At 42.3% G+C, this 25,447-nt stretch overlaps 1 protein-coding gene across 1 annotated transcript; it reads right to left on the bottom strand.

The window, feature by feature from the left end:
• Positions 1-3,409: 3,409 nt before the first annotated feature.
• Positions 3,410-9,154, bottom strand: LOC133906011 (aldehyde dehydrogenase family 2 member C4-like). The gene is made up of 7 exons (XM_062347820.1): positions 8,881-9,154; positions 5,437-5,579; positions 4,579-5,226; positions 4,352-4,489; positions 4,118-4,255; positions 3,942-4,003; positions 3,410-3,833 (listed from the first exon to the last, which is right to left on the bottom strand). Exons 1-7 carry the CDS (start codon positions 8,984-8,986, stop codon positions 3,560-3,562), a joined length of 1,509 nt encoding a protein of 502 aa, XP_062203804.1. The 5' UTR covers positions 8,987-9,154; the 3' UTR covers positions 3,410-3,559.
• Positions 9,155-25,447: the final 16,293 nt, after the last annotated feature.

Here is a 25,447-nt window from a genome sequence, read left to right as displayed (position 1 = left end):
CCGCGCTGGTTGCCTCCCTATGCGTTGGTTGCCTCCGCCCGCGTCAGTCGTCCTCATCCGTCGCTCACTTGGATGGGTTCGGCCCTATCTTAGGACTGTCCCAATCTACTCCACCGTTCTCTCTGTTGCTCTTGTTTGTTGACTGGGCTCTCGATGATGTCTGCACTCATCTAGGATGCTTTCTTTGATGGGCTAGTTTCGATGTAATAGATAAGGGGGTGTCCCACGAGGCAGGCCCCACACCGTCAAATGTCAGCTGGCAGTAGGTATTATCAAGAGTATTTTCCTTCCCCACGCGCTCTCTTTCGGCGGAGCATGGTCGTGGGAGGACCTGACGGGTAAGCGTGACAGCGTTCAGTGATGGTATAAGGCATGCAGGATGTCCAAAGCGGGGTGGGCATGCTTACCCACCGTTATGATGAGTTAGGAATAGCTAGGCTTCGTTAGGTGTAGGTCTGTCTCCTATTTTAGCACGGTCCATTTGTAGGAACATCTTTTCCCCTGGTATATAAAGGGGTGAAGACCTGGCTTGAAAGAGAGGGCACTCTGTAACAAGTTCACCAAATTCATAAGATAATATACAGGACATAGGGCTGTTATCCCACGGGAGGCCTGGACCTGAATAAATCCTTGTGTTCTTGAGTCTAGTTCGATATACACTCACAAGAAACGTAGATCAATGCGCCCATCATCTGGTATACCTCCAGCTAGCTTTTGGGCTGCTGTGATATGGGTTGTTCTTTAGAAGCGTGGTGTGTTAGTTGTCGGTTCATTGGATTTTGGTACTATGCTGCTAGCTTTTTTTTTTTGTCTAGCTTTAGTTTTTGTTTTCCGCCGTGTCCATCCAAGTCTTGGTCTCTCTTTGAGTTCATCTATGCCGTGCGAGTCCACATATTCCTTCGTCCATTAGTCAATTTCTTTCTAGTCGTTATTGATGCAACTTAGCCATCTAGATTTTTTTTAGCTTAAGTGACAACTTCATTTGTTGTCTCGCTACTTGTCATTGTTGTTTTTGTAATTCTTGATCTAGGGTCTCTTTTTGTCATCTTGGTATTTCCGTAGCTCTAGTGATTTGTTTGTTGTCTTGCTACTCGTTGTTGCTTTGTTGCGATTCTCGACCAAAGGCATTCATTTGTTATCATCATCATAACTCTACTATTGTGCTCTGCTATGCACTTCTTCGGCTTGATTCGACAGGATTGCATGACTCCACTCTACAATGGCTTTAAACAGACATATTTTAGATGTATTAGTCTAAATTTATTACTTAGTGTCATCTCTTTTAAATGCAGCACTATTGCACATGCCTTACATTTGGTGGGGGTGTTAAGGGTATAATAGTCAAGAGTATTATAGTAATCTACTAGTCTAAAGTTTCCCCTCATATACTCTATATATTGTCTTCATAGACTACCATTGAATACAAGTTACTATTAATAACAGATTTCAAAACATGCACTACTGCCACAAAAACATAGCTAATGGAGTCTGAACATGCTCAGAGACAGACAAGAGATTACATTAATTCCACCCTGTAAAATCCAGTTAAAATTCAGAAGTCAACACTACAACGCTACAGGAGCATGCCAGCCATTTTTTCTTGGAACCCTGACATCCACACCCCCAATGTGCTTAACATACTTCACCAATCGCTGCAAGTTGGTGACAGCATTTGAAACTCTGTCTTATTGGCCTCTCACACAAAAGATAAATAAAATTCCTTGTCGTCGATCGATCAGCTGGCATCACTGAATAAGACAGTCACAAATTTCTTTATCTCCGCATGTCAATGGAACTGTCGCCTGCTTTTCGGATGCAAAATTTCTACGGAATTCGATTAAATTATGGATTGTTACAGTCAAGACTTTCACATTTAAATTGAAAACCCAAGTAGCACCTGTATGGTGGATCGTCTTAGAATATTCCAAATTCTTGGGTAGTTTCTCTAAAGTAATGCAGATCAGACACTGCATTATGGAGATCATGTGAGCCACGATTGCTTCATTGCTTCGGTTTCGTCTCCTCTAACGCGTAGCCAGAGGTTGACTTGGGTGCAACTAGAGCTGCGGTGGCTGCTACAAGCCTAGCCACGACACCGTACCAGCAATTGTATACAACTGAGCAGGAGAAAGAGCCCTGCATTATATGATAAGTGCATGGTCAAATCTCTGCGATTGTTCGAGAAATCAGAGTTCAGAGACTTAGTTAATTTGCCTCTTGTTGTTCTAACTTCATATCTTTGCCAATGACGAATTCTGACTAATGACACGCCAATAGTTTAAGTTGTAAACAATCCAAGAGCTCATCGCTGTCAAGCAACAATTATCAAAAGGAATCCTTTCTGATGCTTCATCCCAACTAATTTAGCAAAAAGTTTCCAATTTGCAACATTTTTGTAGTACTTGTAGTACAATTGTGACTTGCTTTGTTTCAGGCAAATTGCCCATGAGAAGACGTTCATTGCTTATTTATTTTCAGTGACGCCCATGCGTCTTTATCGTATCAGAATTGATTCGTCAAACGTTTCTATATATCCCTGTAGTAAGATTAACTGCAACCCCCAAAATCACTTGGATTTTGACTTTCTCCCGAAAAGTTGTTTTGTTGCAAAAAAAACCCTCTAAAAATAAAAAAAATAAAAAATTATAAACAAATTCTAAAACAAACTAGAGACAATTCTAAGACCTTCTATGAAATTTATTTTCAAAAATAATATCCTTTGCATCATATTTCATGGAGAGGAAGTTTGGAAAAAAAAGAAAAATGTGCAGCTCATTTATTAACTTATGTTATTTTAACTTTGTCATGTCTACCATTATTTTTTCTACACAAATAATTGTTTAAGTAAACTAATAAAAGTGGTTTCACTAATTTTGGGAGTGTTATGGATTAGTTATGAATTAATCTATCTGCAACACATTTACTCAATCCTGCACATTACAATAACTATTTCAAGATTTCATGTATTTTTACAAGATAGAGGATCATGTAAGAAGACTAAAAAATTTTGTTTCATGATTTTTGGATTAGTAAATAATTAACTATGCATTTAACTCGAATTAATAAATGAGTTGCATGTTTTTCTTCTTTTTTAAACTTACTCTCCATGAAATATGATGCAAATGATATTATTTTTGAAAACAAATTTCACAAAAGGTCTTATAATTGTCTCTAGTTTTTTTAGAATTTTTTGTGATTTTTTAATTTTTTTTGAATTTTTGGGGGTGTTTTTCAACAAAATCAAACCTGGGGGGTTGCAACAAAACAACTTTTGGGGGGAAAGTCAAAATCCAAGTGACTTTTTTTGGGGGGGGGGGGTTGCATTTTTCCCAAGAAAAATCCACACAATGTCAATGGTTATGAGCTAAAGATTGAGACATGTTCTTGAACAGATCAGCAACAGCAGACGTAAGTGAGACATGTGCCTTTATTGTTCCTGGACAAGTCCATGCTACGTTGCTACATCAAATCCAAGAAGGTACAAATTATTCATCCTTTTATCTGTATAAGACATATTTCTTCTTCAATTTTTGTTCACTGTGCTGTTCATAGAATGAGATCAGAACCAGGGTGAGTTGTAGATGGGGGTGACGACGGTCTTGGTCTGAAGATACTTCTCAAGGCCGTCCATGCCCATGTCCTTGCCGAACCCACTATTCTTGTACCCGCCAAACGGTGTGTCGGGGTCGAATGCGAAGTAGCAGTTCATCCAGATGGTCCCTGCACGGATGGACCGTGACACCGTGTTGGCGATGTCGATGTTCTTGGTCACTATGCCGGCAGCCAGGCCATACCGGGTGTTGTTCGCCTTCTGAATCGCCTCCTCAACCGTCCTGCAATGTTAACACATTCAGCAGTGTGCCCGGTCCAGTTGTTTCAGAGTTCAGACTCTCAGTTTCAGCTGTCAGATTGAAAACAAAATGTTCAAGGAAGATGCCTACTTGAATTTCATTAGAGCCATCACCGGCCCAAAGATTTCATCTTGCGCGATCGACATGTCATCCTGCACGAAAATTATTTGTTCAGAAATTTCAGGCTTTTCCTGTACTTTTTTGTTCATGGGCATGCTTGCAGGCTATGGAGCTGAAAGGCATAAAGGAACAGGATGGGATTTTGCCTTGACGTCCGTGAAGATGGTGGGCTCAATGTAGTACCCCTTGTCGCCGCAGGGCTTCCCTCCGGCGACCAGCGTGGCGCCTTCGCGCTTACCGATATCAATGTACTTGAGAACTTTCTCGTACTGGTCCTTGTCAACCTATCATTGCAATTTCACAGGTGATCGTTGCAGCTTGTGCAGCATTCTTCTCGGCAGAGTATGTATATACAGACGCCGTCACACTCGTGTGCATACCTGAGGGCCTTGGTTGACATGCGGGTAGAACGGGTCTCCGACCACCGATTTCTTGGCGGCCTCGACGGCCTTCTTCACGAACGCGTCGTAGATCCCTTCCTGCACATAGATGCGCGTGCCAGCGGCACATATCTCGCCCTGTGACACAGCAAGATTGTTGCAGAGGTGATGAGAAACTCTGTTCGCACTAGATGATCTGATACTGATCACAGTGTGAGCACGCATACCTTGTTGGCGTACACGGCCATGTTGACCAGGTTCACGGCCATGTCGACGTCGGCATCGTCGAACACGATGACCGGACACTTGCCGCCCAGCTCGAGCGAGACGGGCTTGAGGTTGCTGTCGGCCGCTGCCTTCATGACCAGCCGCCCGACCTCCGTCGACCCGGTGAAGCTCACCTTGTCGACGTCCATATGCGACGCGAGGGCGGCGCCCGCGGTGGGGCCGAACCCCGGCACGACGTTGAGGACGCCGTCGGGGATCCCGGCCTCCTTGGCTAGGTGCGCGTAGAAGAGCGCCGAGAGCGGAGTCTGCTCGGCGGGCTTGACGACCATGGTGCAACCGGCGGCGAGGGCCGGGCTGACCTTGAAGAAGAACATGGTGGTGGGGTAGTTCCACGGCACGATGTGGCCGACGACGCCGACGGGCTCCTTGAGCGTGTACCCCTGCATCTGCTGGGACATCTTGAGCGTCGCGCCGTGGATCTTGTCGGCCGCGCCGGCGTAGTAGCGCAGCAGGTGCACGCCGCCGGGGATGTCCATGATCTTGCCCATCAGGAAGAGCTTGCCGGCGTCAATCGTGTCGAGCACCGCCAGCTCCTCCACGTGCCGTTCCACCAGGTCCGCGAACCGGTGCAGGATCCGGCCCCTCTCCTGCTCGTTTTCCCGCCAAGGCACGTTGGCGCCAAAGAAACAGCTCACTCAATTTGAAAAATTACGAGTAATTGATGGGCCTTGTTATTTGTATCGAGTTAAGCCTAGCCCAGAATAGTGAGGGCCATGTACTATCGGGTTCAGATTTTTCCTGATCCGAACCGTATGATTATCGGGTTGATTTAACATCTGAGCTAGAGAGATTCTTACATAGCCGGACATCCTTGGCCAGGGACCATTGTCAAAGGCCTCCCGGGCGGCCTTCACGGCGAGGTCGATGTCGGCCTTGCGTCCCTCGGCGATCCTGGCGGTGACGTCGCCGGTGCGGGGGTCCCGGGTCTCAAACGTCTTACCTGCAGGATACAAAAGCTAGGGTTCAGAGACCCGTTAGTGTTCCTTGTCCCTGCCAAGCCTGTGCAGGTCTAGAGTGAGTAAAGTGGCCATGACTACTACACATGCATCTTATGTAAACTGAAAATCTACAAGCAGTTAAAATAACGTACACAAGTGAACTTAGTAGCCCCTACTTAGTTTAACCCTCAAGTCACAACTTGTCCGCACACGGGAAATCGAACACTTTGAACTTTGGCTCCGACATGCTGACGGTATGTTAGGATGCGTCTTGAATAATGTTTTCATAATGCCACAATCTCATTGTGATTGTAAGTAAATAAGTATATCGCAATCGAAATCAGTGGTTCAACGTCGATGTCTGAAATGAGATTCATCCGAGACCGAGATGGAAGTATAGAGTATATATTCTGCTAGTTGCAATTAGAAAAGCAGATCATCGGCGGCAGCGGGCGATTTGCCGAGCGTCACATGACAGTAACATCACAATCCATAGAGTGGACTGGTTGCTAACCTCCACATGCTACGACAGAATAATCCATAGAGGAACACAAGGCACGCTGGAGTGGACCTGTCCGACTCCATGACTCTTGTCGCAAGCATATTTAGATTGTGTCTGATTGGGCTTTCATTTTTGGTTTTTAGCTGAAAAGTTGGTTTCTGTTTGATGGCTGATGATTTTTTACTATTGAATTTTTTTAATAAATTTTTAGTTTTTCAGCACACTAAAAATTAGAAAAATTTATTTGAACCAACTTCTCAGCTTTTAGTTTATTTTCTCGTAAACCAGTTTTTCAGTTTTTCAAATATCAGCTTCTCAGCGACCTGTTCTTAGTGCTAACACGTGAACTTTGCATTTGTGGTGTTGGATCGACCAGATTTGTGGGTGTGGATCACAATTCATGTATAGGTATACTTGTGGACAGGGTTAAAAAACCGTCGGTAACTGCCAAAAAATCGCGGTTATCGACCTTCTCAGTCCGGTCCGGTTTCAGAAGCCGAACGGTAACCGAAATTTGAATTCAAAAAATTCGAAAAAATAAAAACAAATCAAAAAAAAATTCAAAAAAAATCTTAAAAAAAACTAGACACAATTCTAAGACCTTCTGTGAAAAAATATTTCAAAAATAATGTCATTTGCATCATATTCAATAGGGAGAAAGTTTGAAAAAATGAAAAAAATTGAAGCGTGCGGCTCAGTTATTAACTCACGTTAAGAAAAAGTGTAACATGCAAACACATATTTTTCTTGTATAAAACGTATTTTAAGAGAATCTTTAAAATTGATTTCACTTTATTTAGAGTTTTATTAAATTCTCTATGATTTTTACAAAGTTCACAAGCATAAAGTGAATATGTTAAGAAACAACACTGTAATTAATTTTTTTCATGTCTATTATTATTTTTTCTACGTAAATAATAGTATAAATAAACTAATGAAAGTGGTTTCACTAACTTTTGAGATGTGATGGGTCAGTTATGAATTAATCTAGTCGCAACACATTTACACAATTATGCATGTTACAATAACTAATTCATGAGTTTATGTATTTTTAAAAGACATAGGATCATGTAAGAAGACTAACAAAATTAGTTTCATGATTTTTGGATTAGCAAAGAATAAACTATGCATTTAACTTTGTTTAACAAATACAATTTCTCACAGAAAATTTTGAACTTTTTTATGAGTATAAATACTTTTATCATGTAGATCATGTTACAAGGAAGCCAACAAAATTTGTTTCACTTGATTTGAAGCTTATATGAATTAGTTATTGATTTTACAAGGTTGAGCCCTTTTTTGGGGGTTTTTTTTGTTGAACTACGCTGAAATTCGATAAAACCGCTCGATAAATCGAGAAAACCGAGCGGTTACCGACCCAAACCGCTCGGTAACCGACCAATTCAAAAATGCGAGAAAATCGCTCGGTAACCGACCCAAACCGCTCGGTAACCGACCAAAACCGAGCGGTTACCGAACAACTAAAATCACATTTTTTTTTCAAAATTTAAATTTTGCCAAATAAATTTTCTCTAATTTTTTTTAATTTTTAACCGATAATTATAATTATCACGTATTTTCAATTACCGTCGAAGCTCGATAACCAAGCTCCGAACGCTCCGAACGGTAACGTAAACCCTGCTTGTGGAAACTCCCCCGCAAATGGCTCCCAAAAGTTGTACAGTAGATAGTAAAGGACGATCACTTGTACCTCCCCATGTCAACCTAATCTAATCCTGTAGTAGCATGGACGAGAAGCAAACAAGAAATTGCGCGGGCCAAGAATCAAGACACCACCGTCTCACCTACGCTTTTGCGAACTAGCTCCATCTCTCTCTCCTTGTCTCTTTAATTACCTTTTCTCCTGCGCCAATCTCGAGCTTCCTCGTCACGCGACCTCTTTGGGCACGTTGTTAACCCCCACAAAAGCTAGCAGTCCTACCATCGTCTTAAACGAAAATATCTACATACCGTTACTATATAATATTGTACCACTGTATAGAGACGTGGCTAGAAAAAAATTGATGGTGGTATACACATTGCATGCCTAGTGTAAAAAACCTTTTTAGCCTGGTGCGTGTGCACCACTTGGCTCAATGTGCCTTTTCGCCACTGCTAGTGTATAGTATAGTATAGTACAGTTTCCTGTATGTTGGCTCACTTGGTCCTTGGCCTCGTTTCCCACGAGCACAGAGAAACAAATTTACTGTGACAGCCCAAACTAAAGATATGCTCTCCTAGCAACTTGTTTAGCAGTACGTAATTTGTGTTTGGCCAAGACATGTACGGCCCCAACTTCTTCGTAGTATAACATCTCACCCACGAATAAACCAAAGCCAGGTAGCGAGGCAACTTGTCTTCTACCTCCTCTCGATTGTTTGGAGGGAATCTGTACGACAAAAATCAAATTGAAGTGGAAATCCCCACATAAAAGCTAGCTTCTATCTTTATTTCCTTTTTTTTTTGTGGCATCACGAAAAGCTAATTCTAAGCTATTCCACCGATCCTTCCAGATTGTGTATTTTGAAAAGATTTCTAATTGGTTAGAGAAACATGTGACCTTGGTACTGTTAGGCATGTGTAAACTCGATTGGAACACATGAATTTCTCGTGCTGCGACCACGAACTGCGCAATGAACCCAGACGGGAACGCGTGCACCGACGCGCGAGAGTAGGAGATCGACCGCCATTGATTCGGTACAAGCATGGTGTGGAGAGCACGCAGATAGAGGCCGGCGACAAGACGGCAAGCAAGTGAAATGCATGGCTGGGATGGAGGAAAGGATGGGCGGCGTACGTACCGGAGACAGCGTCGACGAACTCGCCGTTGATGAAGAGCTTGGTGAACTTGATCTCAACGTCGGGCACCTCGAACCCATTCCCGCTGCTCCCGTTCTCCCACGCCATGGCGCCGCGGACAGAGAGAGAGAGAGAGAGAGAGAGAGAGATGTGTTGTGTTTTGTGTGCGTGTGGCCGCGAGATAGGATGCACAAGTGTAGGGAGGGTTTTTAAAGGAGGCGAGTCCACGGCCAAGCCCAGAGCGGCAGGACGGACGGACGGGCAGCGGCGCCAGGCAGGTTCCTCGGTCTACGGGCGTGCCTCTGCTTTCTTTTCTCTCTCTCTTTTCTTTGCTTAATAACCTCTGGCAGTCTGATTAACGCTAGCTAGCTCACGTCGTAGCGGTCTCCCACATGCGTAGACTTTTGACTAAACAAAGTCCACCAATCAAGCGATGAGCATCGTTCCAGTCCTAATGCTTATGGTATCGTGGCAAATTAGTCTCTCGTACATGTTGTGTTTCTGGCAAATCAGTTCTCTAACGGATCTCCTAGATCTCACGGTTAGTCGACCACCATGCTGCAGTGGTTCTTCAATATCCTCCTGTACTGTTCTTGCTTTGATTTTCAGCAGTGCCATCTGAACGTCAGGATGGCCCGTTGGATCATAAGGATCGATGCGGCGGTCTTGTCAGAAAAGGGCATCCGCTGCGCACGTCACGATGAGATAAAGTGTAGAACAATGGAGCCACTAGTCTGGAAAAATAAGGTTCGAAGGTCACGCCACGCCATGTGAATTGTTCGTCGTTTTGACCCTTGGAATGCTGGCCACTTGCTTTTTGTGTTGAAAACCAAATAACCAACTGAATCGTCCCAGGTTTTCACACAAAAAAGTTGGAGCTCTGAAACCTCGCGTGAGCTCGCTCCGCGTAAATAAATTCTGCTATCCTGCCATCGGTCGCGATCTAGAAAGGTCCGTACGTGGACGTCAAAGTCTCCACGCTGACGGACATCTCAGGACTGAAGGGAGATTGAGAGACCATCGAGTAAGCCTACAAATGGTTTGGGCTAAAACTGGTTTTAGCAGGTTTTTGAGTTGGGCTGATTTAGTTTAGTGAGGACTGGGCTAAGATAGCCAGTGATCTGGTTCAGTTTGAGTTAACAATTAAAACGGACTCGTTTGGATTGGATTGGATTCGACTTTTTGGGTTGAGATCGCTTCAAACCGTGGTTGAAACTCAGTCAAGAAGCCCACATAAGACCGATTTGGTGATTCCATCGTCGAAACCTTCTAGTCCTCGACGCTCGACCTCGAGGTCTCGACACCCTCTCCTCCCATCGCTCCACCCTCGTTGGTTCGTCGCCGCACCCTCCTCCCTAGTTGGTGGTTGCGGATCGCCGTCATCCACGGAAGGTCCTGGTTGTCACTGGCGCGGGCTACACTGCCTCTACGACACGCACCACAACCAGCTCGTGCGGATTGAGCATCTGCGTGCCAAGGAAGAGCAGGCCGCCGATGAGCTCGTTAAGAACTAGTAGGTGAGCCCTCAACGTCTGGTCTTTCGGATCTCGCCTCTTATCCCTTTCGACTGGCCCGTGTGGTGGATTGCCTGCTCGATTTGTCTTGTCCCTTTCGGTACTACGCTCTAGGTTCTTGCCTTCTTGCTGGTGGATCTAGCTGCGGTGAGAATAGATAGCTGCAAGGCCCCTCGGGTGATGGCTGGTCTTTCATTTTTGCTTGGATTTTGCACTGCAGCTTGCTGTGTGACGTTGATGCCCTTGCTAGGAGACGGCCATGGTAGCCGCATGTGCCATTTTCTACTCTCTGGTAGTCCAATCGCGGGGTTAAAAATCCTAATCGGCGGGTAGAGTTGTTTTTGTCAGAATTAATGCATCCGATTAGCACAACCAAGCCAGAAATATAATGAAAACTGAAACTGGGTTGGTGATACTTTCTGTTAGTGATACAATGATACTAGAGGCCATCTGTCAGTTGGTGATACTTTCTGTTGCAGAGGAAAATTGGCTATTGGCAGTCCCGGGTGATATCACGTTGCTGGAGTGCCACAGGTAACCACCGAAGCTCTTAGTAACCTTGTCAAGTTCTTAATTACATGCATTTTACCATATCAATAATCAATGAACCGTAATAATTGTTGAAACATAGCATATGTGATGTGTGGAATAACATAATGTATCATGTTAACATGAATCAACTATTGTTAATAATATTTGAAAATTGCATCATTGCATGTGTGACACTACAAGCTGACAGTTGAGATATTTCTGCCCCGCCATTTTTTTTAAACATGCTAGCGGCATTTAATTCTACCAATCAAATAGATGAACAATTGTTCATATGTTTCACATTATCAACTTATTTCTCTAGTTTAATTACTTCAATCTGTTAGAAAATTACTCACATATATGAGATTAATTAATTGCTCTTTCTCTAAATGTACAATTATATAATATCTAGTTGCACACTCTGTTTGTATCATGTTTAGAGTTTAGTTTGCGTCACTTACGTTTCCCATTCGATAGTGTTTGATTATAAATATGACTTAATAACATGTCATATTTTATAAGAAAATACTCCCGAATTGTCCACGACTTTTGGACAGATCAAGGATATGTGGCTGGGATGGTTTCTATGCTCTTGTACTATTCTAGAGAAAAAATTTGGTGGTATTTCCTTATTGTTCTCCAGATACACACACTCTTAGCTTATTATCGAGACATGTATTTGGAGAACAGTGGGGATATGCTGCCAAAATTTTCTCTAAAATTGTACAAGAGCATAAAAACCATCTAGAGCCACATATCCTTGAATAGAACTAGGATATATCTTTGCCTATCTAGAAATCATGATCCTTTACCATAGATATTCATATCATCTTTGGTTGTAGATTGTCTAATGTTGGGTGTGAATAGGTTCGCAAACATGTCAGGATAAATAGCACTACATTTAGATCACCATACATGAATGATCATACATCTCAAGTACCACATGGTAGAAGGTCAAAGATATGGGAACACTTTGAACAGAATTTGGTAGATGTGGATGGTGATCTAAATGCAGTGTGCAAGTACTATCAACTAAAATTACACACTAAATCTTAAACTAGTAGTCTTAGAGCTCATATCGCCGAGTCTTGCCCAGCAATTGAGGACACTATCAGAAAGAGGTTTATATTGACCATGAATAAACAACCTTCAGAAGGGTTATTTGTATTTGACCCCCAAATTTTTTGGGACCAGATGATTAAGTTTTGCATCCATGCTGAGATCCTGTTTCTAACGTTTGAAGACCCTTACTTGCAGCCATGGATAGATTCAATGCAACCAGCTTTCAAAGTCAAGGGGCATCAGGTGATCTGCAATGACTGCTTGAAGAAGTACGAGGAAATGAAGAAAGATCTTCTAACTGAACTAAATAATTTGTATTTGTGACAGAATACCTGGTAGTACGCATAAATGTTTAAGAGAGAACGTCCCATGTTTCTGAAGGTTTCTTTTTTGCACAGGTAGTTCATTGTAGACATTATATAATTAGTGCAAGCTAGATGTTGCATATGGGTTGGTCTGTATTCTAGTTATGACGTTATAATATAATTTGGTATAATGTGCAGCTGCTTTGAATTATCTTTTCTTGGTTGTGTGCAATTTTTTGTATTTACCTGGTACTGTGTAGATCATTTGTTTGTAATATCACAATTACTACTTTAGTTGTGGTTCATGTTCTGATGTTTTGTTTATGTCACAAGGGAGAAATGAAAGGTATTCCTGGAAGTTTTTATGGTTTTATACACAGTGCAGCTAATTTGTAGTTGGAAAGATGAAAATCATCCTAGGATATTAGCAAGATGTTTATGTTTAAGTTGTGCTAATTCAAGTAGTCTCAAGCTAGCATTGATCTTTAAGTATTCATATGTTTCATATCTGGATGAACAATTTGAATAATGTTTACTTCGATGTTGCAGGTTCTGTCATCATTGGATCTATCGGAAAGGAGTACGCTAATCTGTGATCTAGGATTGCTATTGCAGTAAATGTGATCATCTAATGAAAGATTAATAGCATTTTCTTGTGCTAAAACTCAAATGGAGAGTTCTTAAGTAGAGGAGCTTTTGATGTTCCTATAGAATTTCCTTGAATGTTGTTTATGCTGCTGGATCGTTTTCTCTATTAGCTTCGAAGACATTCTCCCAGCATCGATATGAACTTGTTCCTTTGCCTGACATTTGGTAGAGTTCAAACTTTATGTTAGGTTTTTATATCGTGTGCTATTTTTTCCTATGGTGTTCATCGTGTGCTATTTTTACAGTGGTACTGACATTTGGCATTTCCTTGATGTTTATGGTATTTATTTCCTATGGTGATGAGATGTAACTGCTATATTAGTAGAAAATTGCTACGTCAGTAGTACATGCCTCGTACTTTCAGTTAATTTTGTAGGTTTTCTTAATTTTTATATTTTCGTGAATATAATTTGATTGATGTAATTAGAATGGTATCCGACTATATTCATGTGTTAAGACTTAAGAAGATTGGTGCAAACAGCTAATAAAGGAGGCAAACACCTAGTGGAATAGGAACCGTACTGAGGAAACAGTTTCAAACAATTTGTAACCGCTTTGAGGAATGTAGACTAGTTTGGTTTTGGTTCAACTTGCAGCTAGGTTGGATTGGTTTGGGAGTGGGAATGGTGGGGTGGGTTGGTCTAAGTTGATATTTCTTTTGATAAGAATGGTTTGGTGCAGTTTAGAGCCGGTTCTCAGCCCACTAACAGGCATACCATGGAGCGTGACGGTATGAGCGGCGTCATCGTACGCCACCGGCGATAGCACATCTATCCATGCGCCGCGGCAGCGAAAGCAAATTAATCAACACCCCAACGAACGCACGGCGCCCGGCGAGGCCACGACGGCCCGCCGCTGACACCCGAGCGCACCAGCCATGGCAAGCATCGAAGCTTCCACGACAGCTGCCGGTCGCCGGACGGTGTGCGTCGCGTCGCGAACAGGGAAGGGGCGCATGGTCACGACGCCGTGACAGCGCGCGTGTAACTTGCGGAAAGAGTGGGGACATGAGCCCGGTGTTTCCTGATGTGTCGGCCTCATGACCAGAGAAGAGGACATGACACCAGCAACGATACTAGTCAAAGCAGCGGTATGGTCACAGAGCGTGACGGGGGCGAGATTGATGGGTCTCCTGCAAAGGCCGAAAGAGTAGCGGCAGCTAGGCCTGGATACCGAGACGGTCCGGCTTGGCTCGGTTTGTTCGAACTCGTTGTCATAATAAGCTGCTCAGCTCAGCTTGTTATGTTAATAGATTAAAAAGTTAGTTTGTCTTGGTTTGTTAAGAGCCAGCTCGTTAGGCTTACGAGCCAAATATATTTTTTGAATAAAAATATATTTTTATTTTTACTATGATACTGACAGGGAAGCCACGAGTCTCATTGAATTGCGAGAAATTTTAAGAGTTTAAAAAGTTTGTTGCACAATTTTCAGCATGAATAGAAAAAAACTTATATCCAAATACGACTTAAAACTGTTCAACACCACTCAGTTAATTCTGTTTGCCCAAAGAAATTATCGGTTTGAGAGCTCGTCTTTCTTTACAAAAGAAAATGCATAATAAATTCATTGTTTCTTTATAATTTACATGTTATTATAAAAATAGGTCTTGCCCATTTTTTTAGGGTTGTTAGCTCTGTCTAGATCTGGAGCTTCAAACCTCACTCAATTATCATCTACTTGCCAGAGTAAATTACACTTTTGACATAAGAAACTACACACGCATCAACAAGACTTGTCTATCATTTGGGGGGAGATCTACATGCTTGGTCTTATAGCCGAGGCGGTGAGCCTTGTTGGCGTAGGTGGGTCTAGTGAGTCATTAAGTGGCATCGTGTCAATGTCACTGATGGCTAATGGCGGCTAGAGCATAGGACCTCAGGTGTGCGCATGATTTGTGACCTAGGAGACTAGAAACACAGGTTGACACTGAGAAGAGGCCAATAAGAACATAGATCGTGCACTGCTCAAGTGGCCCGGCTGATATTGTGGGGCCTTGGGTCGTCAGGCTCGCGAGCGGCTCACAAGCCAACTTGAGCTGGCTCGTTAACTAAACGAGCTAATATGTACCTTGACTCGCTATAAAATACAATGAGCCGAGCTGAGCTAGTGTAACATCCTAAAATTTCAGTGAATTTGAAATCAACAAATCATTTCAAGGAAAACAAATCCAAACAAAATTTCAAAACCTTTTTCTCTCTCCTTTCTTTCTTTCTTTCCCCTCTGGCCTGCCAGACGCTGGCCCCATCACCAAGCTGCGACAATGCCACCTGCCTAACTCTACGACCCGCCTAACTTCTACCCCCCGTCGAGGACAAAGTCACCATCTACGCCGTCGTCTCGCCGCTCCACTTCCTCTGGTGCCGCGTGATGATAGCATCCAAAAATCTCACCGACTCAAGCACGCACGTGTGGAAAAGCCATCACCGTCTCGGCTGTCATGCTAACTTTTCCGCCCACGCCGCGCGCGTCCAAAGCCGCTGCATCACCACGTCTTGTTGCCGTTGACAACCCATCGCGCGTCATACCGCATGCAGAGCTGTCGAGACCAATTAAAGAAACAAATAAATCTCTTTTATGTGCTGAGCCCAGGAATCAATACTAACACATGGCGACTTTATTGATGATAATTATTATAATATTCAAACTTAATTGAATAAACCGTATTACAAAAGTGATCTTCAAGGGTCAATGAATCAATTAAACTATGTAGTAGAACTAAACGAACTATGAAGACTCTAATCCTTTATGACTCTTCCACATGCATCATCGACGTAGAAAGCATCTTAGAACGATCCACCTTCAGCGTACTCCTCGATACTTTCTCTAACTGAGTGTTTGATGATAGAAAGAGTGAGCACTTGTCATACTCAGCAAGTTGTATAGGAAATAGTATGCATATGAAGGCTTGACAAGAATAAAGCTAATATGTCTCTCTTGCATAAAACATCATTTAAGTAAAAATATTTGAAAAGTAATAATAATTAAGTGAATAACAAACCACCTCAAGATTCCTTCCATCTTGACTTAACCAACACCTTAACTCAAAGTTTATCCACTAATGTTGAGCTCTCAATCATAGTTCCCACCACTAATGATTGACCATCCTCAACTATGATTCCTACCATTACAGTTGACCCGGCTAACCAAAACATCAAGTTATAATCATGGTAGGTTTTCAGTGGCGCTCATGACTGTGAATACGGCTGAATATTCAGTTTTAACTCTGTAAAAGTTGTACTTTATCCATAAGATGCTTTATCTCGTTTAGCCGAGCATCCATTTGTTGACGGAGAACTCTTATACACTACCGAGGTGTACGATAGGAATCCACCATAAAGCCTTTACAATGCCCCCTCTCAGCATATGTCTACCCGCTAAGGTTTCACTGTTGCGTGATTCCACCTCAATAACGGAAGCCCCCTCTTGCGCCTTTTGGATCCCAAGACATCGTCCATTCACCGCTCTTCTACCTGGTCTACCTATGCTAAGAGTAAGTAAATTACTTGATTAGACTCGTCCAATACTAGGCTTGTGGTTGTACTATAAATACAGAAAGATCACCACATGAGCCGGTCCTTAGATTTGAGCAAGACTACCACTTTCCATCTATACATATCATCATACCACATGCTCAAATTATATACCATGTTGCTACAAAAATTATTTCATCATATTTTATCATTTTTACATAGGACCATTATTAAGTTCGTGGAACAATTATCATGATTATCATCCCAAAGCAAAGCTAAGCATCATCTACCCATCCATAACCCAAACCATACTATGGCGATAAGGATGATAAGGAAAAAACTAGGGTAAAACCTAACTCTTGGGATTCCCAATAAAATTATTAGCATGCATATTTATAAAACAAAATATTTATAAAATTGAGATAAAAATAATCAAGAACACAACTTGCCTTCAGTAAACTCAGTTGTGTCTTCAAAATCATGATCTTGCAGACCTTCTAACTCCTCCTGAATGTTGGCGTCTACTTGCAACATATGTAGAAAAACAAAAATACATAAACACAAAGATCCAAAAAGAACCAAAAACACACAACAAACATCATCACTCACAAGATTACACTATTCTGGACAATCCGACAAATAAACGGGTTAGAATGGAGCTACAGTTGGCAAGTTATGATTTTCTAAAGATCAAAACATGACTAAAAAGATTATCTACAGATGAAATTATGTTGCTAGGAATTTTCTAGAATTTTTCCAAAAACATCTACTATTTTCTATTTTTTTGAAATTTTCTTGCATTTATTTGCATTATAAAACTATTAAATAGAACTATAAAACATTATTAAAATTTATCAGAAATTAATTTCCTAATTATTATTATTAGAATTATTTTTTTATTAAAAACTATTTATTACGTAATATTTACTATTTATGACATCAACAAAACAATTAAAAAGAAAAGAAAAGCTGACCGGGCACTACAGGCCGAGGTAGCTTGACATGTAACCAAAAACACTGATGTGGCCGGGTGATGTGGCATCAATCGACTGGGATTATGTTGAACACATGTCGCACTCGAATTAGCTACCGAAGGGGTATAAGAGGCTTCTAATCTACACTGTTTAATCTAGATCCGACGGCTCGGATGATTTGGCTCTCAGCTCCAGCGTTACATAAGGCGGGAGTGACTTCCTGCGGTGGGGCGTCATCGAAAACCCGCCTGAACGGTGCTTCGGTGACCTATCTACTCCAGCAAGCGGTCGAAAAGGTTCGGGAGAGCACGGGGAACTCACCTAGGATACGTATCGGCGTCGGAGAAGCTCCAGAGAGGCGGGTGACGACGGAGGGTGGCTTGAAGCTTCAGAGCTTGACGGCGATGATCTCTAGTCGACGACTTCACCTCGGCTCAATGGGTAGAAGTTGCGCAATGATCTAAGAAAGCTCTGGGGTCTCATATTTATACACGGGTGGCTACCATATCTCTAAATCAAAAATGGATTTGATCTTGGCCAAGACCAAGATTTGTGCGGATAAGGCATGATTAACTATAGGTTTGGGTTTTAAGAGAGTGACTTACAATGTGATTGGTAACACTGTTTTCACCACATTCAGTACCCTTGAGAGTGAAAAATCAAAGATCAATGTCACACAGCTTGTGCCATAAAAGAAAAATTCATGCCACAACCTTTGAATAAAAAGCTTCCATAACCTAGCAAAGCTCCTTAGCTTGAGAAAGCCCCCATGATAGACCCTAGAGTGATTGGCTGGCCAATTCCTAAGAGACGCTATGTTTGCACTTACTACCAGAGAAAGGGTCACCTAATTGAGTTATGGTTTCGTCGTAGGAGAGATGAGTGACCTGAGTGGGAGTAGAGCACTCAAGACATGTACCATTCTTTTTATGATGTACATGAGCCTTTTCTTTGCCCTCAGTCATGGGTTTCCGACACTTTCCAGTTCTCGTCTAGAGGTGGTGACTGGTATAGATCGTACCATGATTCATATGATTTTGGTCTGCGTGTTAGAGGTTTTGAGTCACAGTGCTTTGGCAACTCACATTTTCCTCATCGTGGTGCTCTCCCCTAGTGTGCTAGGTCTGATTTACACACACGTGCTTTTACTCTTTCTCCTCGAGTGACTTGGTGCTAGATTTCCAAGAAATTTCTTACTTACCCTAGTACTGAGTACTCAAGCTCTTCTTACTTTATGTAAGTGGCAGGTGGAGGCCTAGAGAATAAGTGTCTTATTGACTCCGGTTGTTCGCGTCATATGACCAGGGATGCATCATAGTTCTCCAGCCTTACCCTGACAAAGCAGCATGAGTAAATCACATTCTAGGATGATCGAAAGGGAAGAGTGAAGGTCAAAGATATGGTAAAGGTAAGTGAGAGTTTTACTCTCAAATATGTGGTTTTAGTGGAGCATCTGAAATACAATTTGCTTTTTGTATCTCAATTGTTGGATGAGGACCTGGAAGTGCACTGCAAGCGCAATGCTTCTCGAGTTCTTGATTCCTCGGACGCTTTAGTTTGTCGGATTTCTTGAGTTGGGAGAGTTTTTGAGCTAATTTTTTCTGAGTTCTTTGGTTCTTCTTGATGTTTGATTGCACAACATTCTTCTGAGGTTTGGATGTGGCATAAAATTCTAGGGCACATGAGTTTTGACTTGCTCGCATGATTGAGTGCCCTAGGCTTGATCCGAGGATCACCCAAGCTCAAGTTTGAGAAGAATCTTGTTTGTGCTCTTTGTCGACATGGTAAAATGGTTACCGCCTCTCACCCATATGTTAATCTGGTGATGACTGAACGACTGAGAGAACTTCTTCATATGAATACTGTTGGTCCATCCCGAGTTTGTTCGACAGGTGAAAAGTGGTATGTACTTGTCATTGTTGATGACTACTCTCGTTATTCTTGGGTGTTCTTTCTTACAAGCAAGGATGAGCTGTTTTACATTTTTGGAGCTTAGCTTTGATTGTTCAAGGAACTTTCTGATCCATTAAGAGCTATCCATAGTGATAACGGCACCGAGTTTAAGAACTTTCTTTTTTATGCTTTCTATCTTGAGCATGGCATTGAGCATCAATTTTCTGCATATTGTGTTCCTTAGCAGAATAGCGTGGTATTGAAAGAAAAAAATAGAATTTTGGTTGGGATGGCTAGGACTATGCTTCATGAGCATAAGACTCCTAGATAGTTCTGGGCATAGGTAATTAGCACAGCTTCTTATATCTGAAATTAGATTTTCTTGCGCTCAATTTTGAATGTGACCTCTTAAGAGTTGCACTTTGGGAGGAAGCCAAAGGTTTTACACTTGAGAGTTTTTGTTGTCATTGCTTCATCCTAACACCAGCTATAGAAAGCGTTTGTGTCTAGTTATGGTGCCACAACCTGCAGCTTGGGCCTCTGAAGGATGGAGAACCACACTTACCTTGAGAAAACATAGGAAACCAAGATGTGTTGCATGGACTCGTCAACCTGGTCACAGATGGGTAGGACACCGGATGTAGCATCCCTCGCTTGGCATGCAATCCGCAGTCCAGCACAAGTTAAGAATTGCAAGCCAAATAAAAAACTTACACTGGCATGGAGCCCGTGATTTCCAAACACGTTTCCAAGGCACAAATCTGATCAACCCGATAAAAAATGCACCATAGGCTGATTTTCTTGGGTAGACACCTGATTTACTCAATCTCCAAATATGTTGATCTTGCACCCTGTGCTGCAAATTGATCTCTTCCAACAAATCCCATAGTTGAAGATATTCATCAAGGGCCTAAACCAAAACACCCCTTCTGATATCCGATACCCACTTACGCTGATTTAGCACCTCATCCACCGTCCTCAAGTTAGTTGTTTGTCGAGGAACAAGAGCAACAAGGTTGGGAGTCACTTCTATGATGGCTTGTCCATGCTGCCACCTATCAGTCCAGAACTTTGCGTTCGTGCCATCCCCGACAGTGGTAACAATGGCCATTGCGAATAGCACCCTCGCATTAGGATGAACCTGCACCGGCAAGGCAGCCCAAGGTCGAGTTGGCTCTGTCTTCTGCAACCATAACCAATGTATACAAAGGGCCCAACCAAGAGTAGGTAGGTCATGGATGCCGAGTCCTCCAAAATAAATCGGGCGGCACACCCCTTGCCAAGAGACCAAACAATTGCCGCCATTAGCTTGTTTTTGGCCCTTCCAAAGAAAACCATGTCTTCTTTCGAAAGTCCTTCACGTAAATAGCATCCAATTTCTTAGGTATGAGTGTGAGAAAGGCAATGTTTAATAACCTGAGCTTGGAGACACACCCTGGCTAGATAGCCAAAAAAGCACTCATGACATCACCTTTGATAATTGGCCAACAAGATTTATAGAAGCTCCCGATAAAGCCATCCAGGCTCAGTGCCTTATTTGAGGTGTAACACCCTAATTTTCACATTTTTGAAATAGTAATGAATTTGGTTAGAGGTGTTTATGTTAGTTCTTGAAACCCTAGAGAAGAATATTAATTTATGGAGCAAATAATTGATTTAGGAATTATTTGTCACATCCATGTTGGAGTAGATGCATTAGGGTTTTATTGTGTGGAAAATTCCCTTTTGACAAATCCCGCGAAATTCCATTTAAAAATTGTGGAAGAAATCAATTCAAAGTCATAAAAGAAAATCCAGAAATTCCTTCTCGGACCGTTTTTTGTTTTCCTCCTAATTTTCTCGGCCCATTGCTTTCGGCCCGGCCCACGCTTCCTCTCTCCTTCACGCCGGCCTCGCCCTCCCGCCTGGGCCGCCTCCCGGCCCACTCCCGCGCTCGCTCTGGCCTAGTTTGCCGCTCCCGTGCCCGCCGTCGCCTCCTCTTTGCCTATCCCTGACACGTGGACCCCGCGCTGTCTTCGTCTTCGATCGTGCCACCCGAGTCTGACTCCGTGCCGTCGACACCATCGCCCGTGCGAGCCCAAATCCCAACAACCAGACTGAATCCATTTTCCCCCACGTGACTGCCCGCCTATATAAGTCCAACCCCCCCTCTTGATTTGTCGACGCCCAGATCCAAAAGCACCACGCTGTCACCCGCCATTGCTGCCGTCGCTCGGAGCTCGTCGCCCATCGCTTCTGCTGCCTCCCTACCGTGGCTGAGCGCATATCCGGCACAACGTGCTCGCGTGGAATCTTTTCCACCGCTCGATGTCGCCCCTCCGTCGTCGAAGCCCCATCCCTGATGAGGAACCGAGGAGCTCCACCTCCCTTCCGTCGCCGACCTCCTTCCAGAGCCGCGCTGTTGAAGGTGAGTCGTCAATCGAGTTTGCCGTGAGCCCCTCTTCACTTTTCGCTGCTCGCTGTTGCCCCTCGTGCCCGGTGATGAGATCTCCGTTCCCTCCAGCGAGAGCGCCACCGTCAATCCCCTCTCGCCACCGTTTTCCCTCTCTGTCGGCGGTCGACCAGCGCCGCCCCCTTGCCCAGCCGTCCGATCCAAATCCAACGGATGAGATTAGATCTAAAATACCCCTTCGGCCATCCAATCCCGAGTCAACATGTGTCCCCTTTGAACCCAGTCAGCACTCAGTGCCACCTCAGCCGTCGAGTCAGTCGGCCACCTCAGCATCTAAGCTGATGTGTCATGCCACGTGGCCTAACCTAGCCCAGTCAGTAGCCCAGCCAACAAATCAATATTTTCTAATACAAAAATAATTCCAAAAATTCTAGAAATTGGTAATTTTGCAAATAAGCCCCTGAACTCTCCTAAAATTAATTAAAAGCCATTGTCTTTTTACAATTTAGCCCCTAAACTTTTCTAAAATTATATTTAGGTCCCTCTATTTTTACAAAAGGCCCTAAACTCTCTGTTTAATTCAAAATAAGTCATTTTTCTTTTTCAGATTAACCCTAAAACTTGTTTTTGGCATAACTTTCTCGTTCTAGCTCCGATTTAGATGATTTTCGCGCTCCCGCGTTCGTAGCAGCGTGTACTTTTGCTTAGTACCTTTTTTTTTTCAGATGTTAGCTATCATTTGGTGTACTATTCTTAGTTAGTTTTATTGTGTGCTTTTCCAGTTTGTTTCGAGAGCAATCGAAGAGCAGTTCGAGAATCTCTAGGACTAAGCCTTTGAAGAGTCTAAGCAGCAAGTTAGAAGAGGCAAGTGTCCTTGAACATTTTGATCCCAGTTTTCGATTGTGTTCTTTATTTCAAACATGGATGCTACTAATTTTGAATCCCACTTACTTATAGTACCATGTTCCATATATTCCTTGTCACCTAGCTGTTAGTAATGGTTTATGGGTAGTTTATGCTTAGCTTTGCACAAGGGTATGGATGGGTTTTCAGTTAACCATGGTTAATGAACTATGCAACTAAGGGTTCGGAATTATGGTAGCTTGTGTGACAACATGGAACTTAGGGATATCGAGCAGAAGGTTGGGTCGATGATGCTGTGTGATGCACTATGGTTGGTGGTAGTATTTGCTTGGTGTCCTAATAACCAGTTCATGGAGTGATAACTCAAGAATTATCGTCCATCCACGAGGCTTATATGGGTACAGCCTGGCTTAGTAATTAGCAGATCTTCAGCATAGAAAGGAAGAGTGATTCTTTCTGGAGCTACAAGGCGCTTGAGGGGCTTCTGTGTGGTGTGACTCCACTTTGACGGCAGTGAAACCTTAGCAGGCTTATTCTTGTTGGGAGGATACTTTGTAATAGCCTTGTAGCGATCTCCGGGTGACACACCATTGGCATGTGTTAAGTGCTTGGCCGGCACGGCAACATGGAAATCACGACTAGTGGGGAAATCTGGACAACCTCTGCAGAGTGTACAATCTGATATATTAGCTATGCTCACGGTCATGAGAGACTTGGATCCTCACATGATTAGTTGGTTTGGTTTAGTTGTTTTGGTTGGTTACTTGTGATGGGTAAATGTCAGTGGATGGTTCTTGGTTACCTGTGATGGGTATCAAGTTGGTTGGTTTGGAAACCTGATGTGGAATTCAGGTAGTTGGAAAACAGGTGTAGATATTCTTGAAAGTCTAGTGATACATCACATAGTTAAATATGATGCTTTTATTAACTCTTTTACGATAGCATACTTAGCATTTATGCAAATTTACCTGTTATAGACTATTTCTTTAATCAACCTTGTATGTCATATATTTTCCACACTTGCGGAGTATGATATGTACTCACACTTGCTATTTTCATCCAAATGTGCATCAAACCGCTGCTTAGACAATGGCGACATTGAAGGAGAGCCAGACTTCTACATTGATGAAGACGAAGATTGCTAGGCTGGTGGATCCTTCGGTCAATTGCCTGTGAAAGATGGGAGCTTCGCTGTGTTTAGTTTGTGTGCTTTAGTTAAAGACTTTGAGGTCTATCGATTTTGTTTAAGTTAAATGTTATAATAATGGCACTATGTGTGATACACTGATGAAGTCGCTGCATGTATGAAACTTGATCCTGGCATACATGTGGTTTGCATCTGGTTTTGTCCCTTTATAAAACCGAGTGTGACATGAGGAAGATCTTTGATCGTGGCTCAACCCTCACCTTCAAAGAACAGATCATCTAAAGATTCCAAGCCATGGTACTATGCATGGAACTCGGAGAAGTTCACTGTCATACCTCTATGCGCGGCTGCACCAAACAAGTTAGAATAAAATTCAAAAACAGTAGTTTGTTTCTCATCTTGACAAGTGACGATCCGATCATTTACCATCATCTTAGACACTAAATGTTTGCTTTTATTTATTGTTTATAATAGCTTGTTAATTCATGATATTGGCTATAGATTAATCTTATTATAATTAATATAATAAGTTAAACCAGTATAGCTGCTAGATAATAAATACTAGTCATTACAATATAATAGAATAATTTAGCATCAATAATTAATTAATTAGATTAATGTAGTAGTTTAACCCAGATAATTAATTACATGTATGTCTTACAATAGCAATAGTTTGTAGCGTAATTAGAGTGGCGATTAAGTAACACTAGGTAATTAAGATTAATTACTAGATAACCTTGTTTTAGTGCTATAGATTAGAATAATTTATTCAACACTTAAGCACATATAGTTTTAACCACCTAGAGTTATACTTATGTATATATGTATACATGCTCACATGCATATAGACATAAGTATCACACGTACATTTATATCGGTATACGTGCACTCACCTAAACATAGAAACCATAAGTGTCACTTTCCGGCAGTTAAGCTAATAGATGCTCACCTAGTTGGTCATAATTCAATTAGGCTTTCTCTTAAAATGTCACATCTAGTTTTAACGGACAAAACCAAGTGCGGCTTATATGTGCCCAGAAAATTCAAAACATATAAGGATATCATAGGTAAAGTAACAAAAGTAATACTTTAACTTACAACCATTTAACACTTACATTAAAGACATCACCTAAACAACCTATTAGCTAAACGACAGCAACTAAACAACGACAGCGAAACAGAAATATTGGCGACCACATGACTCCACAGGCACCGACTAGAAGGTACGCTCCTAGTACACCAGGTCGTCATCTTGAAAGTCTTCAAAGTCTTCCGCTGAGCAACATATATATTGTGGAAGATACCAAAGGTGAGCACATGGAGTACTCAGCAAGTGTGGGAAAGATAATGATATGTAGACTTACAACAAGAATAGAATAACACATGTTATATTTGCGTAAGTGCGAGTAAAGAAAATAGTAATGTAATTCAAAAATATTAAGCAGTTGTTAAGTGAATATAACCCAACAGCCCGATAACTAACCATCCCACAAACCATAACCAACTAGTACCACCTGTATTATACCATAACCATCTAAACATCACCCATATCATAAACCTATAGCCAAACCTTTACCATGATCAACTAATTATGTGAGGATCCAAGTCTCCCATAGTCGTGGGCGCGGCTGTTATAACAGCTTTACACTCTACAGAGGTTATCCAACTTTTAGCCATGAGTTGTGATATCCATGTTGCCGTGTTTGCAACACACTTAACACACTCCAGTGGTGTGCCGCCAGGAGAATCACTACGAAGCATGGTCCATC

The sequence above is a fragment of the Phragmites australis genome, chromosome 2 (assembly GCF_958298935.1).
Source record: "Phragmites australis chromosome 2, lpPhrAust1.1, whole genome shotgun sequence".
NCBI lineage: Eukaryota > Viridiplantae > Streptophyta > Magnoliopsida > Poales > Poaceae > Phragmites > Phragmites australis.
The sequence above is the reverse complement of the archived record's forward strand: the minus strand, read 5'-3'. Positions and strand labels throughout refer to the sequence as shown.

What these genes read in the sequence shown, in the direction of transcription:
- LOC133906011 (XM_062347820.1), bottom strand. Translation starts at nt 8,986, where the DNA reads ATGGCGTGGGAGAACGGGAGCAGCGGGAATGGGTTCGAGGTGCCCGAC. An exon ending in CCATCTTCACGGACGTCAAG is followed by an intron (nt 4,004 to 4,117) that starts GCAAAATCCCAT and finishes ATTTTCGTGCAG; the next exon opens with GATGACATGTCGATCGCGCA. An exon ending in ATGGCTCTAATGAAATTCAA is followed by an intron (nt 3,834 to 3,941) that starts GTAGGCATCTTC and finishes TTAACATTGCAG; the next exon opens with GACGGTTGAGGAGGCGATTC.